Below are 18,895 nucleotides of genomic sequence, written 5' to 3'. Positions count from 1 at the left end.
TAAATGATAATTAGAAGAAATGTATTACTTCGAGAGGAATTATAATGAGATAATTTCGGATGAAAAGTAGTATTCGAATTATGTGTTTAATTGTTCTATCTATTAAACATGCATAATGCATTCGGAAGATGTGACGAGATTCCAAAATTTCGAGTATCATAAACTTCGTATTCTAGCAAAATGATTTGTTCGAGGACTTGAGTTTTACTCCGTTGGAAATGTTACCTTCGCTAACGATTCTAGTATAAATCCTATTTGTGCGAAAATTCGGTTATTATAATATTCATCCAAGTGAAAACAGAGGGACAACAATTGATTTGTAGAAAATTGATGTAGTCATTAATATACAAATGGAATGCTAATGCTTGGAGTCTGAGAAAGCCACAAGTATTTGAACTTCATGTAATAACCCAGCCAGTTAGAATTCTATGAAAAGAGGTATAATCACGTTGAATTTAATTTCTGTATAACAATATATGTTGTTAGTTCTAGAATAAATAATCTAAAATGCTATCCAAATATGGTTTTGAATTTAATTGAATAATGAGCCCTCCGTATTTTGTTCGTCAAATATATATTCATAACGAACAAATTTTAACGTAAATACATGTATACGTAAGCTTGTTCGATAAACTTTTTTTATGTAAAGCGGAATTCAATTCCAATAAAATATAACAGAAAAAAATTCATTCACCAGGATCATCCATCATGCAGGCGAACGAAATATGAATAATTACGCTACGACGCAAGTGAAAAAAAAAAAAAAAAAAAAAAAAAAAAAAATGAAATATACCCTCTTCAAAATTTTATGTTTATTTATTTATACTTACGGCTTGATAAGAATACATACGTCTCTTTTCTTTTTTCTAAGACGTACTATTTTTCAAGTACGGTTACTAATAATTATAATTGTGATACTCGACAATCGCTAGTCGATCGATCGGAAATTACTTGTAATTCGGATTAACCGCGATTTCATGTATCCGCGGATTATTCGATCCCAAGCAGCAGCCGGATTAATCGGAGTTCTACCGTATGCGTAAGATGAGGGTCGTTAAAAAAGTTATTGGCGGGTACCTGAGAAACAAGACGTGATAGAAGCACAAAATAACCACTGCCTAAACACTGTCACTAACAGCAATCTAAAATCATAATACAGCAATCTGTTTTACAGATATCGTGTAACGTAGTGTTATTTTCGAATCGAATTCTCTTACAAGCATAATTTTTTTTTTTTGTTCCCAAAACGTTACGTAGCTGGCAAACTTTACATGGTTTCGAAAACCCGTGAATCATTTCGTGGGTGTTGCCCCCCCCCCCCCCCCCCCCCCCCGTAAAAGTAAGCGAGAAGATAGAAATTTCGAGAACTCGAACACGATGCGAAATCCGCATATTTTGAAAACCTCGAGTTCGATAAATAACCGCACCCTAAATTGTTACACGGAGACGAGTATCAATGCTGCGTAGGTATATAATATATGCGGTATCGTTCCGCGAATGACTCTATCAAGTTTTGAATAACGCGGAGGACAGCGTGCGGCTAACCCCGGTTATTGCGGTCCATATAACGGAGTAATTAAGCAAAGTATTAAAGGTCGTGGATGTATGCTGTCCGCGTTAAGCCGTTATCTTTACCACCGCCCCCCCCCCTGCCGTATAAATTCAGGAATACCTGGACCCTCGTCCATCCGCGAGCCTGGATTACGCAGGCATATACGGTATAATCCATCCGTGTCCGCAGGTGTTATGCAACGGCGGAAATAAACGAACTGCATGCTGCAGAGAATATCTCTGGGAAAAAACATATGTGAGAAGTCCAGCCGCACCCCGGCAATGAAGCTAATATGCCGGAAAATGCGGAAATAGTTCACGGACCAGGCAGCCGGTGATGTGTCGGGAACAAGCGAGATCAGCGATATAATTATATTTCGAGTAAAATGCTGCCCGTTCCATTTTTTTCTTTTTCTTTCATTCGTTACTTTTTTTTCTTTGTTTTTATTCTCAAGTACTGTCCACGTTTGCAGGGACGAATGGCATGGTGAATAATTAAGCATGGTGATTAACTGTTGCCTCAAATTATTGATTACAACTCTGTACTCCCTAATCATCGTCGTTTGAGAAAAAAAAAAAAAGGAAATTGAAGCGAAAATTACCTGTTCGATGTCATTTTCTTCTCTGATTATTTTACCCCAAGTAGCTCGTGTTACACTTGAATAAAATTGAAAAGTACTTGTTAAATTCCAAAGTTAAAAAAAAAAAAAAAAAAAAATACAAATCTGACGGAGCGTTTCGGATATGTGAGAATCTCTCGACTACCTATTTGGTTCACAAATATTATTGAACGTTTGGGTTTGCAAGTAATTGTAACAAGAATATGAAAAACGTGTTTATCTCATATTTTTTACGAAGCAGAAATTTTTACAGAACCGCCTGAAGTTTCTGAATATCTGAAAGTGAAGATGTGAATATCTGCAGACCAGAGCTGGTTGATTGAACGATTTTCATTGATTCATTCTCTTGATTACGTTATAATTTATCTGGGCAAAGTAAATACATAATAAATAAATAAATAACTAAATATATATATTTATACATTGATATCAGTAATGAATTTTAGCAACTTCCAGAAATTCGTGTCAACGTTGTCGACAAGAACTTGACGAACTAAACATTATGGAGAGTTTGAAAATCCGGCGATAAATAACAAGAGTTGAATAAAAAAAAAAAAAAGAATCAAAGAGGGAAACGAAAACAAGATTCTTTCGCCCTAGTTTGTTAAATTTTTTTGTTACTTTTCAGTCACGTCACACAAAAACGCTAGATATAAATATACAAGTAGGCGGGCCGATACGCAACTTTCGGTTAGTTTTTTAGGGCCAAAATTTCAACCGTACAGCAATTTGGGTACATCTTATAGCAAACTGTACCATGATATAAAAATACTGTAATCTTCAGGTCCTCAGGCTTTACGATTTACGAGAAACACGTAGATCAATTAATCACATGCTCGAATTGAACCTTTGTCTTCGAACGTTGAGCACTTCATGTTGCAACAAGATAATATGACCTAGCATACGTTTGGCGTATAAAAGAGTCTGAAATTTTAGAATATGAAATTTATTTTCAGGTAGATACTTAGGAACTGTGAAAAGAAAAAAAAAAAAAAAAGAACCCGCGACGGGTCAGAAAAATGGATTATTTATATTTGTTTGTAAAAAAAAAGCAGATATTTCGTATTAAACCCTGAAGTTTTAAAGTGGGACGAAAGTGGGATCCCAAGTTCCTGAGAATCTATCTAAAAATGTATTACATATTCGGAAAGATGAAACTTTTTTTATCCACAAACAAGGTATTACCTACGTCATATTGTTTCTGCGAAGACAGGAAGTCATAAAAACTCAAAGTAAAAGGTTCAATTCAAAATTGTGATAAAATTGCCCACAGAGTTTATATGACGATTTATAATTCTCATGGTCAGTGTTACGTCCTACAAGATTAATATCCAAACTGCGATCAAATGGAAATTTTTCCGGTAAAAAGCTGATTTTATTAAAAAAAAAGTTGGAGGATCGTCCCGCAAGCACACGTGTAACGAGAGTTCGAAAGTTAATGAAATCTGGATACAGGAGACGAGCTCTTTCGATTTTTCGCCAGCTTTAAACCGCAGAGCCGAAGATACGGTAATCCGCTTGCCCTACGGTCGTCCTGTAAAACCAGGATTCGGCGGCCGCTCTGATCCCGGGACGTCAATTAATAGAGGATCCTGCAGGGATAATTAGGCGAAAACCGCGAGGGATATTAGCTTCGCCACGGTAATTTAGCAATGGTTTGAAACGGCAAAAGCTAGGCTCGGCCGGTGTCGAGTTATCCGCGTTGCTGTTGCTGTCCTTCGTTACTGCAGCTTTAAGAGGATAGCTTTTAATTCATGCTTGCAAAAGCTGCGGGGTGTGACCGGCGGTAGTGTAAGGGTGGAACGGGGGCTTGAATTTATTCGGGTCTCCGGTGATTATCTTAACGAATGCCCGCGCGCCTCGTGCGTCGAGGGCGCTTAATATTAATACGGCCCTGCGGCCTCGTGGACCTCGTGGTTACGCAATTAAGGGGCTGCTGTTGGGGAATATAAGGGGGTGCCCGGAGAAGAAATAATAACATTCTCTCAACGGTGCAAGCCGGAAGGATGGAAATTTTATCTCCGGATTTGAGTATATTATAATGCGTACAGAACGAGAAAAGAATGTATATACCTTGTGTACTTGTGTAAAAACGGAACGGCGTGAATTAGTGATGACGCTAAGTTTGTTAGTTCAGAAACGTGTCACGAGCTTTTGAGAAAACGCACGTCTTCTGCTGGTTGATGATGGAAACTGTGTCGTTGAGATTTTTCTTTGTTCTTGCGCACAAAATTTTTTATTCAAATTTTCAACATCTCATACTTCGAATTTCAAACTTACTATACCTACAGCTCTGTATAAGATTTTAGAAATTCAAAATTCAGAATAAAGTCACAATATATCAAGTCGTCAATTAATTCCGACGATGGATTGAATAAACTTTGTCGAAACCAAGCATTTTTTTAAATGGTATAACAAGTTTTCAGGATAAGACAAAAGATTCATATATTATTTTGACGAAACTCAAACAACGCTGTTTTCAACAATTTTATCCTTCTCATTACGTTTGCGTGCAAGTACACTTTTTTCAATTCTACTAAAAATCGGGACAACTTTAACAAGGTATTGTTTTTCATATGTTGTAGAACGTTATATTCTCGAAGCCATTTTTAAACAATGCAATAAAACGACTCTGGCGCTTGCGCTAAAATGAAATTCACAATTTTCGACACTAGAACTTTCTTGTCGTATTCGCGGTATTTCAGTCCCCGATCGAGCTTTCGTCTGCCCCAATCTAATAATCACGCTGAAGCAGATATCGGGCTTCGGTGTTATCGATTATGAAATTGCTTTATACACGGATAAAGCGAACTGGCTTTTGAATTATCAGCCGTGAGCGCACCTCGATCCGAAATCCTGTGGATCATATCGTTCGGGACTTTGTGTTTGCGCGCACAAATATCGACACGCGTTTGTGCCTGTGCGCGAAACGTTAATGCATGGAAAATCCCCGGGGTCCAGAAGCTATCGTCCTTCGTCCACATGGGGGTATCCATATATTATTACTCGATATTATCGGTCAGTTCATATACGGTAGAAAATAACTTCGACGTGCCGTAATTAATTTTCCCCTGACGAGCTGGAGGCCGAAGGTTTTGCATGCAGGTCGCGTAGAATTTACAGCTAATATGGAATACGAAAGAAGCGTGTAAGCCACGATTTTCGACATGGTGCTGCCGTAGAGGCGTAAGTCAAGTTATTTAAAAAATTATTTTACGACCTCTCGACATCAAGCGTTTAAGATTCTTATCATTTTTACTATTTCGCTTTGACCAAATTTTTGCTGATGTCGATTGATTTCATGTAAGGAATGGCAGTCAAGTTCAATTCCTACGAATTATGTCCATTTGCGGAATAGGTGCAATAATTTTACGAGTACGAACTGAATTATCGATTTTGGCATTTTTGAAAATATTGTGCGTGGTAACAGTCAAAGTTAAAAACTAGACAGATTGTATTTTCCAAGAAAAAATTTAAAGACTTGCGTATTACTGTTCTTAATTTTCTATGAGAATTAGTTCACTTTAATTCCTTCTTTTTCTTTCATTTAGCACATTTCGAAAAATCGCATTATACGATCCGGATCGAGCTTCAAGCTGTCAAAACTCTATTTTTAATAAATAAAATAAATGCATTGTGGGAATTGTTCTCTCAGTTTTACAGTAGCGAGTGAAGATAAACTCTGCCGCCAGCTGCTATAGCTTGAAATAAATGAATTATTTTGAACTATATAAAGAAACGAAACGATTGCATTAAATTTTATTAAATTTCTGTTCGATTCCGCGAGGGGAAAACTCGGTTCGAGATGAAGGAATAATAACAATTCGCATCCGTATAAATGTGTATAATTATTATATACAACGATGTAAATTCCCCGACTACCAATTGCAAGTATAACAAATCCGTCTGCTCTTAGTTTCTTTTTTCCTGCATTATACATGCGTATAGCAGCGATGAATTTCCCAATCAATCTGTATTTCACTCTCTCTCTCTCTCTCTCTCTGAATATATTTGAATTCGCGGGCAGAGAGCAGTTTTATACCGCTGGTGATGGCGTAAATTAATAATCGTTATTATTCGCCGCGGGTAAAATCTCCATGGGAAATTGGTCTTCGCTGTATTATAACAAGGTTACGCACTGCACCTGATGCCGGTGTTATATTTCCGCTTCTACATACCAATTTTTCTTGATTCGCTCTTCCGTTTTTTCCCTTCTCTTTCTTTTCTTTTTTTTTTTTTTGCGAACATTGCGGGTCGTTTATCGCCACCCATCGGGACGTGCAATTACTTTCGGTAGACAACTTAATGACGAGTAACCTGCTTGTTTCTTTCGTGTCGCAGCCGCGGCTTTCATCTCGCGAGTAATCTTGTTACGAAGAGATTTAGAGGTGTGAAATTAAACGAGAAGAGGAGAGAAAGAATCACGATAGAAATAAAATTCACAAGTTGAAAAAGAAAGGAACGGAAAGGAGTGAAAATGGTTTTCTTTTTCATCTTAACGAAGCTTCACAAGGTGGGTAGATATGATATAATATCTACAGCCATTTGCGAGTGTCTGTCGGGAAAAGTGTCGGTTTTCACGTGCGCGTTGAAGTTACTATTTATCCCTGTCTCTCGACTTTAGTTGCATCCCTGCTGTTTATTATTATTACATTATTAAGCAGGCGTTAAAGAAAAGGAAACCTGAACCTTCAAGTAACAGTTACCGTCCTGAGCATCTTTTTTTCGTAACTCAATCTATCGCAGCATTGAATCAAGGTTACCTTACAATTTTATAATTCGTCCGAAACAACAAGTCATTCAGAAGTCAATCAATACGTGAATAGAATTCGCTTTGGGTGCTGATTAGGTACTACATTGAAAATGATCGTGCTCGAAGTTTATCGAAAAAAAGAAAAGAAGAAATTAATTGACGCATTTAGCTCTCCCGGTTCTCTCTCTTGATTTTTGACGAAACATCCATCAATTTTGATAAGAGCTGAAATTCATTGTTTCGTACGCTATGAAAACGTAATTTTTTGCGAGGGAAAACGATTTCAATCGGTATCAAGTCGTCCCACAAACAACGGGTTAGGGGTTAGGAAAAATTTGAGACCATCGGGATTGTATTTCTAATTAAGGGAAACAAATTGTCGATAGCTGATTTTTTTTTTTAATTCCTAATTTATAAATTTTTTATAAAAAAACGTTGTATAAACCAGAAATTGGTATGAAATTTTTCCTTTCAAAAAGTTCGCCATAGTCGTTAATTGGCTGTTACAATTGGAATGTTTTATTCTACAATAACTCGAGTTCCGAGGGGTGGGAGCATGAAAAATCAATTTCTTTTTTTTCTCGAAACATCCTCAATACGCGTATATATATGTGTACCGATATAAAACGAGACTCACTTTATCCTGTTATAAACGAGTAGGTCTTCGATTTCTCGGCCCAACTTCGAGTACAATGTTTCAACGAAGACGAGAACCTTAGGGTCGATTCGTAGTCGAGCTTCGCTACGATGATCCGGAGCTGTCGGCAATCTCGTCGCCCCTCGAAGCGTCGAACATCTTATGGCGGGCTCGGGTCTCGTGTCCCGGTGAATCAGGCTGCAAAAATCAAGAGAATTGAAAATCTACGTTATCGCGAAATTTCGCATTCATGTCCATTTTTGATAGAACGGGTATTTCAGAATGTATCTTATTGTTAGAGGAATTTCCGAGGACGAAAGTACGAATTTTTCGGGACAATTATCGGTATGACAACACGTAGAATTGAGAGAGTGAAAAACTGTAAGAGATTTATAAAATATGAAAGACTTCTTTTAATTTTCTTTCTTTAACGACGATTTTTTCACCGATAAAATAATTCCAAAACAGCGATATTTCGCAACTATCTGAAATTATTAGTTTTTCACCTTCGCGTGTCAATTATCGAATAGCCTCGAGTTGTTCACTGACAAATTGATGAGAAATAACTTTTAAAACTTTAGTGACAGACTGTAGTAAGAGGGTCAAAAGGAGAGGAAAATCGAAGCTGGATTTTCGTTGTATTTAAACAACGAATACATTGCCAAAACCAGAGAGATAGAGTTGAATTAAATGAGCGGAATATTTGGTCGAGTATTAGCATTTCCAGTAAATAAACGGTATACAGGCTGGGTTGTGTTTTGGACAAGTTAATTAAGGCTGAAATTTAGCTGCTCCATGCTGCAGGAGGAATTATCGCGATTATTTCCTGGCAAAATATCCGAGAAATTCCGAGAGTGATTTAATTGGAACTGTGTGGTCAAATTGAATACAAAAAAAAATCTACGCAAGTCGATTTACTTTTACAAATAGCGAAGCTTTTCACGGCATATTATAACAACAACCCTCGTTCTCCTCGGTGCAGCGCCTTTGTAAGGTATGGGTTTAAAAAAAAAAAAACGTTTGCTCGATCTTTAATTCGTTAAAAGAACGGGTATAACGAATTCCCAATGGCGTATCAGCTCTGCCAATGATGGAAGAAATAATGGCGGTGGTTGTAGTAGGCAACGAAGAGGGGCGTGAAGGGAACGGTTCCCTTAATCCCACGGGTCCACATAAAAGCGTAAATATAACTAACGCACTGCACGCTTTCAGGCTTACCAACTCTCTATCTCCTCTCCTCCATTACGTCTGTTTTATGCAGCGAGTGCATTATCCGATACGATGTGGGTTACGGGCGCGTACATGTTACACAGGCATATACATATACATATATATATTGTGCTTGCAAATTATCAGGAATTATATAGAGTCCGCTGTTGCTGCTCACGGGGCAGATATAAGCGAGCCGAGTTCAACGGCTGATACGGTTGCGAAAAATAAATGAATGTTATTTGAAGAGCGAAAGTTTTTTGAATCGTTTTGGTAGGCCACGACATTGATATTGAAAGAACATCGTGACTGACGTATAGAATAATCGTGATGGCAATTTTAGGGAGAGCAGAGAACACACAAACGCCGTAACAAAGAAATACGTGTCGAAATCATTGCGCGGAAGTTGTAGTAAATTGACGGGGGCGGGATTGAAATTCCGAAAGCACCAAATTCCCAATTTTTTCGCGCCGCAACTTGGAGTAACGAAATACAACCTTGACGAAGCATCAAAGTTTCGAAAGCGCAAAGTTCCCAAAGGACAAAATTTAAAAAATTATGAAATCTGAAAAACCGAAATTCTGAATGATCAAAGATTTTTAGTTCTGTGAATTTGTGGCTTGCGAAAATTTCACCACTTTGATCTTTCTTTGTTTAGAATTTTTTATATTTTTACGTTCGGAATCCTATTAATTTTGATCTTTGGTTTGTCCGATTCTTTACACCCACTCGTTTTACTCTATCGCAAGTTAACTTTTCTGAATTTTGCTCTATGGTAACTTGAATTTTTGGAATATTGCATTTCGGAACTTTGAGCCGTCGGGTTTCCCGCCATTGTTGTTTCGTAAAAGTTTGATTTCTTTACATCAAGTTTCATCACCAAATAATTCGAAATCAGACGTTGTCGGAACTTTTCACAATCGGAACTTCAAGCCCGCCCGAACTGATGATTTGTTACCAACATTTCATCAAATTAACGTCACCACGATTTCAACCTCGTTATCCTTACACAGAATTCAGTTTCTCTCTCTCCCTTAATTGTGAAAATAACAAAGACTGAAAAAAAAAAGAAAAGAAGACTCCGGTCAGGGATTGCCCAGGGAAAAGTACAAAGGGAATCGGATATTATATTTACAGCCGAATGTTCGTCGTCTTTTCGAATTCAGTCACGGTTCCGTGCTGTGAGAAGGAATTCAATTAGCGAGTGTTCGGTAAAGCGCGAAAGAATTACAGGGATAGGTAATTAGAGGTAAAATTCGTTGGGTCAAAAATCTCGCTCTCGCCCTTCTTCGGCTCGTCGTCCCTCGATCTTCACCCCGCGTCTCATCGTATGCTTGTCTTAATCAAAGTGCCATAACAGGTGTGCCCGAGTTGGATGTATTACAATTTATATGTACCTAGATACACCTTATCGCCATAACGTTTCTACATAGTCTGCATTTACAGATATTGCTTGGCGTGAGTCGGAGCCGTTAACGCGTAGATAATCGTAGCTGCAGACACACTGTTCCCAGAATAGGCGAAACGCTGATACAGCGATATTTCAATGCCTCCCTCGCATTGATCGCGTTTTAAAACCCGGCCAACCTCACCAGAGGCTATTATGCATAATTGATCGAAACTGTTCTTTTTCTCACAGAGTGAGACGTTCCACTTCGGTTGTGTACGATATATACCTGCACGTGATACTGGTCCGCTGCATGGACAGTGATTGATTAAACAGACTTTATGAACAAATTAGATCAGTCCTCCGTCCCCACGGATTTTCCCTTGAAGATCGTCGCTCTGATAAGAAGTACAAGGGGGCAGACCGGATCCTCTGATGCGGTACTTGAATTAGCATCACCTCAGATGGGATGACCCTACAGGTAATAAAATGCGAAATAATCTATACATAGTGTTTAAAATTATTATACGCGTGCAAACGAATCTTCCGGACGTACGAATGAAAAGTTTTACAAGTAATCATAAATCTCTTGTTGCCAAAGATTAGCAATTGACACAGAATCGGTAGGTATCGAGGAGAAGTTTGCGAGACTTTTATCCCTGATACTGCAGACGACATGAAAGTGAATTACGAGGTAGATTGAATTCGACTGGTCGAATTCATCGTTATAATACAGTGTTGAGGGTTTGTCGAGTTTGCCAAACTTGACTAGCCAAAGAAATTCATTAACTTAATTCGGAGGTATTGTTCAGTTGAATTAAGCGAATGGTACTCCATGTACGACAAAGCGATCGAATTATCGAACCGCGATCACTGTTGTTGGAATTCAATCGAAGAATGTGTGTTTTTTTCGAGTTTTTCGGTCAAACGATAAATTAATGCCAATCGCCTCAACGACTCGTTCTTTGCTCTTCGTGTATCTAACCAATAGCCACAATTTTCTCGATTGAATCTACCAGATTCTTTTATCCACACAAAATCTCGATTAGACAAATGTATAAGAGACTTTACAACAAGTTGATATTATTAATAGTTTGCGAAAATTTCGGTACGCCTCAATCAATCGTTATTACAAGTACCTACAGCAGTTATATAACAAACCGAACGAAAAGCAATTGTCGGGTAAAGATTGTCATCGACAATTTTTATCTTCAACAATACGTGACAAATATTCTCTCACGCTCTACTCGTGTGCCTGTCTTAAACTTACAATCAATTCAAACGAAATTTGATAACACGTGCGTTTTCACTTCAGTGTCAATAGACATGCTACGTCAAGGTTTCTGAACGACGTTAAAAACCAGTAGCGTTAATATTATTGGAGCTGAAAAGATGTTCAATTACGCGCAGAGTGCGAGATATAAAATAGATACCTGTACGTATGAAATTCATTATGCGGATATTTAAACGATCGTGGTACATAGATGAAAAAAAGACATGTACGAATTACTTGTTTCTGCTGTGGTATCGACGCAATTTCTACAAGTCAGGTGAAAAACTTATCAAGCACGTAAGAACCAGAGATGGTCTTGCTATAAAATATGACAAAACACTTTTTTCTCTTTTTTTTCATCACATACGCGTACAACACTTTTTTTCTGACATATTGCGTATACTGCCAGCTCTCTCATTGCAGAAATTGTGTTATAACTCGATAAAAAATAATTAATAAAATAAATAAATAAATAAACAAATAAATGGAAAACGGGGAAAAATTAATCCGCAATTCTTGCGACACTTAATTCATGTCACAACACGGTGGATATTTCGAATGATAAAGTCCTCTTGTATTATAATGATATGAAATAATATGGGAGCGCGATGGAGAAGAACTGATTACGGATTCTGACAGTGAGTGATCTGGAGAATTTCATTTCGCGACTTCACGCCTGCGTGCAACGATCGTTTTATATACGGTATAAACGAGTAAGTCGGATCATCACTCTCGGCGCGACGAGAATGTTCAGATTGGACGGTGAAATTTTCTTCCCAGCATCTCTGAAATCTTGCTTTGGTGAAAGAAAGAAAGTGTCGGGAAGATCAACCGATCGTGAGACATAAACTTAGTTTTTGGTTCAACGAACTCGGTTACGAGTCGCTTACAATTTGTACAAAACATGACGGACTGATGAATTTCACAAACGTAACTGCATAAAATAGATTGATTTAAATCAGGGCAACATTCATTTTTTACTGTAACGAGGCGAACAATTTATCCTGATTTTGGTTTCCGGTTATTGAGATGTAAAAAATTTTATTATATTTTTTGTAGATAGTTTAACCATCTACAAAACTGTATAGATACAGAACTGTGACAAGGCTGTTTGGAAAAAATTCGCCAAGTAAGTTTTTTTCACGTTATTCGATAGGAAATGGGTCATATATCGAGGTGCTTCGTTCTACAATTATAAAGAAAAAGAGAATCGTATACTCTGATTGTGAGACAACCTTGTGTACGGTAAAGACTAAGGTTTGGATCTTAGTTGGAGCGAATGAAAAAAATATCGTCATCGTTCGAAAGATTCTGTCGGATAGAATTGAAGCGAGGAAAGTTGAAAACTGTTGGAGGAAGCAACGAAAACAATTTCGCAGGTATAAAAATGGGAAATATGTTCAGTTTTTATTCACCCTTAGGCGTTTCACGCAGCGGCGTAGTGTCACGTGTAAATCTATCTCACCGTTGGGACTCGTAGAGTATCTCGAAACGTTCTCCACCGCTCGAGTAAGACTCGTGTCTTGGCTGAATAATTAATTAAATTCGGCATCAGCCCCGAGTTTATTACCGCACGCATCCGACGACTTATAGGTACGATATCTCCTCTCGTACCGGCACGGCATAAGGCGGCAGCTATATCGCATCGTCACGCGCGATGCGTGCTCGGTTAACACTGGAACCACCGAAATTAAGTCGAAGCTATTTCTACCGAAACCATTCAAAATGACAGGCGTGGTAATTCGAGTGTTAAGAGAAAACGACGGATGTCTTCTGAAACCTTGACGCCTGGGATGCGAAATTTTACACCCAAAGTTTCACGCCCTTAGAATACGTTTCGCACGTCATACGCCGATTGGACTGGTCCAAACAAATCGAATTTAATAAATTTTTTTCATAGCAGCATATTTAATTGTTGTAGAAGGAGGAAATAAGACCCCTGTTACAATCTGAGCCGCTAAATTCAGAAATAACTAAAATTATTTTCTCGTGTTAATTAAATGGTGAATGGAAAATTGCATTCAGGTACTACTAAATCAAGAGACGCTAAAGTGTCTCGCGCCAAGTATATTAAAAAATCAAATCGCAAACAGAAGCTTTTGGCCTACCCGATGAAAATATTATGACACCTTTCTCCCCTCTCCCAATGATTTCGACATCCGGCAAGTTTTATCGGTTTATAGATTTTTAGATCAATACGATCGATGCACGAAGAGCTGTAATATACCAGTTCTAATATTTCAAACACTGTCAAAATCGTCAGTTTTCTCAAGAATTTTCGTCGACTTCAAGACTAGATACACGACATACACTTTTTGCGGTTGTCCATCTTTATCCTAACCTGAGCGAGGAACCATATTTTCAATTTATCAACGATTCGGCATTCTCAAATCCAATATTCGTCAAGTGCGCAAAGTGATTGATTGACTCGGATTAGCCGTCGTTACGCAGCCGAAAATACTTGTGGATGCGATGAGATATTTTAGGAGCGGAAGTTATTCTAACAATTTTGCGGTATGCGCGAATCGAAGTCTAAAAATATAACGCGAACGCGAAGGCTTTCAGGACGTGTTTAATGTACTGCAGCTGCGGTGTAATCTTTGATCCGTTTACGAAAAGCTTGCGTTTTTTAAATGCATTCCCATTGCGGAACATGCATTAATGTCACGTGTACTGCTACGAGTGTAAGTTTTAACGTGAAACAATGTTTAGCGAGTAGTCAAATTCTTTTGAAAATCTGGATTTTTTCAAATGTTGATTTACAAAATACAATTCTTTTATATTTTGCGGTTCAATAAAATTGCACTTTTTTACACAATCATAAGGTTTTTGTATATGGATTGTTATAAAAACAGTATTAATGGCAAAAAACATGTGTCGATATAAACAATTTCAAGAATCCGGACAATGGGGATGAATTTTATATATGCAATAGCCCTGTAATCGCCAATTTTAAAAAAGTACCAGCTTTTTAAAAACTCCTCTGCACTTGAAACTCGCAGATATTGAATACCAGTTCATAATCGTATAATTTACACTATAACATGTCGATCCAAACGTTTACGCATTAATCCTTTTTCGACCACAGAAATGCGCAAAAGGTGATTGCAAAATAAAAGATTTAAAAATCAAGGCTTGAAGCAAATGAAAGATTTCAAGTCCAAGTGTACTTTTTTGCTACTGCTAAGACATGCATCAAAAAAATCTCGTCGACCTTCCAAATTTAAACTAACAAATTTCAAAAAAGAAAATTTCGACAGTTTTTTACTTCCGAGCATTAAATTCGAATTACACCGTTTCTTGTCGATTATCAACGACGATAATTCGAATCGACGATTTTTTGTCTCTATTTTTTAATTACCGCGCGGTTCTGCACAGAAATCTAATTCCATGTACATATAACAATACATGGTAGCTACGTTTCTGCAGTCACATTTTTCGCAAAAGTCTTCGGACGTTTTCTCTGCAGTGCATACCAAGAGTTTTACGTCAAGTAAAAACAATTGAATAAAAATATAGCCCGATCGTCCCTCCGTGCAATTAAGCCAACGTTGATACGCCTTTCACGGTATTGCGTATTACAATTCAGGCGTGTCTTCGATTATTCATTCGTTCATTTAAATTATTTATCGCACCCCTGACTTTCCTCAATTTTCTCCATCACTCCTCGTCCTCCTCTCCCGTACGTATATCCGCGGTATCGACCCTCCTCCGAGCTTATCGCGTCCGGCTAATAACATTAAATTTCGTCCCATGCGTGTTCCGAAAATATATGGAGGCTACACACGTGCACCTATGTATACACACGATATGTATACGCTGTACGCGCGATAAGGTCGCGTAGACCGAATGACGCGATGATACCTATACCGCCTCGTGTCTCCCTAACCATTATTCCATCCGTGTCCAAGGGCCGAACCTCCATAGAACCTCGGAAAAACGATAACGGACCTTGACTAGATATCGTTTTATAGGACTGCGAGTCACTCGTCGAGCATTGATTGGCCGTTATTTGAAGGTTGCGACGATACCCGAACTAGACCCAACATTTTAATATTCCATACTATACCTCGGACACATTCCCTTAGGTAAAATTCGATCACTTCTTAGTGTTGGAACAAGAGGACAAGGTTCGGGCCCACGTCGATTTGGCTTGTAATGCCCCGTATAAAATTGTAACAAAAAGTCTGAGCTTCGGTTCTGACGATCTATCGTGTAAACAGAGGTAATAATTTCTTGGACAGAGAGTAGTCCGTCTAATCCTAGAATATCCTCGCACAGATACCAGTACTCGCGTGAAACACTCGAAGATATAACGAACATACGCGAGCAGGTACACAATACCCAGCACAGGAGTTCTTCGTGCCGTATGATCGTAAAATTGACCCGACTTTGAGCCCCGGCTCTATCGGGGTTGAAAACGATAAGTCGAAAGGCACTAGCGGCAATAACGGATAAGCCCCCCGTGACCGTACTTTCCCCGTTTTCCCCATGCGGCATATATACATCGCCTCCCCTGGAAACATCAGCAATTCCGCCACGCGAGTCTGTAATTGTACAATAATACGTAGCAAGGAATTTTGCTGCGACATACGCCTCGTGTTTGTTTCGTACGAGTGAATAATAACAATAATTGGGTTCCGTGTCAGAATAGATGAGTCACGAACCCCCAAAGAAAAACCATACAATTTGTTTTCAATCTAAAAAGTAATTAATGAGAGTAAAATTATTATACATTTTACGATAGGTAGCCGATCAGTTTTAGTTAATCGATAAATAAATTACGTGTAATAAGATGTATAAAAGCGAGTGATTAATTATATTGTAACTGTATACCCGTATAACACCTGCGCCGTATTATAATAATCAGCCACGAAAGAACTCTCGAAATTAATTAAAGTTAAAATTGGATTAACGTTGAGAAACTTTTTCATGAGCCGTATGATGAGGTTTTCTTCAAACTTTTTCTTCGCCTCGGATAGCGGAGCAGTGTTACTTTTTATCCTCCTCGTCAGAGGTATAAGGTGTTTTCATAGTAAAACTTCGGCTCACCTGTATCCGCCTCTATCACACATACCTGCACATAACCATACATATACACGTAATCGTAATTAATCGACCCATCGCGAGGAGAAAAAGAAAACTGTCCAAAGTATCTCCAAGTCGTCCCGAACACGTCGTTATCATTCTTGAAGGGGAAAGTTTTCGACAAAGAAATGACGATGCGTTATGCTCTGGTAAAAGAAATTTCCGGAAAGCAAAACCAGTTGGCAAAAAAGAAAAAAGAAAAAAGAAAACTATCAAACGGATGAAAATTTCATTCGCGTCACGTAATGTATACTTGTGGATAAAGCTTTTCTCACGACGCTGAAGCTGGCAGGCAGAATTAGCAACCAAACGTTCTGATGTTCATTCGTGAATAAGGTATATATAGTGAAGTGTGAAAATCAAAATTTTGTGAAAAATCTTCCCAATACTGTCGTAGAATTATGAGGATGAAATTGAACTGCATTTTTCTCTTTTCAGTAAATTTAACAGGTTTGGCTGCTAACTCTGGCTGCTCTAGCTTCAACTTCATAGTTTTCTCGTACTATAAATATCTGTTCTGTTTCTCCGTTTGTTCAGTTGAACAAACAGTAAACGGTACGTGAAATGTGTTGTCAAGTATTCAGATCCTAGATACTTGAAGAAATTAACAATTCAATTAGCGAGATCATATAAGGGGCGCGTGTATTTTAAATTCGTTCGAGAAAATTCAAATATTGCTAAAGAAAAAAAAAAAAAAAAAAAAATAACAATCAATCAGTCTCTGTACGTGAAACATAATTAGGTGATGAAAATATGAAACGGATATGCTAGAACAATTTCCTACCATCTAACGAACACGTAACAACAGAGGGTCGATAATTTTCTTACACGTATAATGATCGTAAGTATCCGCGTATTTTTTTCTTTGTTTCGTTTCGCATGTTTGTTGCACAAAGGTGAATGATCAATGACATAACAAACGTGTTAACCGTTGATACGAATCAACTATAAACAAATCACTGCTGACGCGGTATATTTTCTTCAGAACGTTTGGGAATTAATTTATTCGAAGTTAGCAATATCGACAAGACAAATATCGTTATAAATTTCAACGAAATACACGATAAATTGATACTATCGGTTGTGCGTGCTTAAATACAGTATAATGTACATAATACAAGCTATGGGAATAGAAAATCGAACGCGAGAAGCATAACGACAATTTGTCAGAGGCGTATGTCAGTCACATTTACAACACCGGATGTGGGTCCTCTCAGAGTAATAACTTGTCACACCCTATGATACGCATCACGTGTCAACATCCACGCTTGATTCGTGCAGTTATAGTTCGTTATTTCAAGTACACGAGAAATCGATTTTCTACCAACCTGGATCCGATTATACTTCATTACAAATTAACTACCGCATATCCGTATCGCGAGTAATCGGACGATGATCGATCATCCTACAACGTCGAGAGATATTAGGAAATCGAGTATCCTCAACGATTAGTTTAATTTTTTAATACCCCGTTCGTTTTCTTTTCGGATCTCCGCGCAGTATTGTTTCGTCTTGTATGATGAAATTGTTGATATTAGCAATTTTTTACACGCAACTCAAGAAGGAAACTGTATTAAGAATGTACGAGAATCGTTTCGTACGCGATTAATTGGAACTTTTTAAATATATATATATAATATATATATAAGAGTTGTCTGAAATTTACTCCTTCAATTTTCTCCCAGCTAATTACAGGCTGGAAGTTACACAGAGATCTGCGAAAGTTCGGACGTCGAGGTTTGATTGAGTAACCGAAGGGTGTGTTACGCCCGCTGGGCGATCAGCTACGAGTTGATTGATTGCCGATCCTGAAACACGATGAAACACGCGGCCCAAAATCAAGCCGTCCCAGCAGAACCGAACCTTCGCTTTTTCCCGGTTCAACTTGATCAAGGAGATGCAATATCGCAGGACAATTTGGCACGTCGATTATTTAGCTTTTTTTTCAACGTTCGGAAAGGTAAAATCGAATAAAGGAGCATCTATTCGAATAACGGCTATAATTAGTTACGGTGCAACATCGCGTAAGAAATATTTTTCGGGAATAGTAAACCTAATATTCATCCATGAGTATACGATACGTTTTGTGAGATACCGATACGAAACGTAACATATTGAAATTGATTGAAAGAGTGGTAATGGATAATTGGTTTTCTTTCTTTTTTTTTTTTTTTTTTAACACACCTTTTCACTTTTTCAGCCGATGAAAAAAACCGGCGAAAAAGGGGATCGAAAATTGTGGGAGAGTGAGAAGCAAGGAAGGGAAAAAAATCAACTCGTTAATCTCTGACGGCGCGGTTATGTGTAATGACGAAAGACGCACTTGATGGAAATAAATTGTTCGGAAAATGTACCGTTTTAACCCGATAAGGTGGCA

At 38.0% G+C, this 18,895-nt stretch overlaps 1 protein-coding gene across 4 annotated transcripts in view; it reads right to left on the bottom strand.

Moving 5' to 3' along the window:
• LOC124188030 (bifunctional heparan sulfate N-deacetylase/N-sulfotransferase) overlaps positions 1 to 18,895 on the bottom strand; it is an 81,836-nt gene that overhangs the window by 25,956 nt on the left and 36,985 nt on the right. For 3 of the 4 annotated variants that reach the window (XM_046580291.1, XM_046580292.1, XM_046580293.1), the window contains one exon: positions 7,562 to 7,759. In XM_046580291.1, the coding sequence (XP_046436247.1) occupies positions 7,562 to 7,759 (198 nt within the window). Of the gene's footprint in view, positions 1 to 7,561; positions 7,760 to 10,446; positions 10,592 to 18,895 lie in introns of those variants that run through there. The other variant, XM_046580294.1, reaches the window with a different exon arrangement.

Source organism: Neodiprion fabricii, chromosome 1, assembly GCF_021155785.1.
Source record: "Neodiprion fabricii isolate iyNeoFabr1 chromosome 1, iyNeoFabr1.1, whole genome shotgun sequence".
In the NCBI taxonomy this organism is placed as follows: domain Eukaryota; kingdom Metazoa; phylum Arthropoda; class Insecta; order Hymenoptera; family Diprionidae; genus Neodiprion; species Neodiprion fabricii.
The sequence above is the reverse complement of the archived record's forward strand: the minus strand, read 5'-3'. Positions and strand labels throughout refer to the sequence as shown.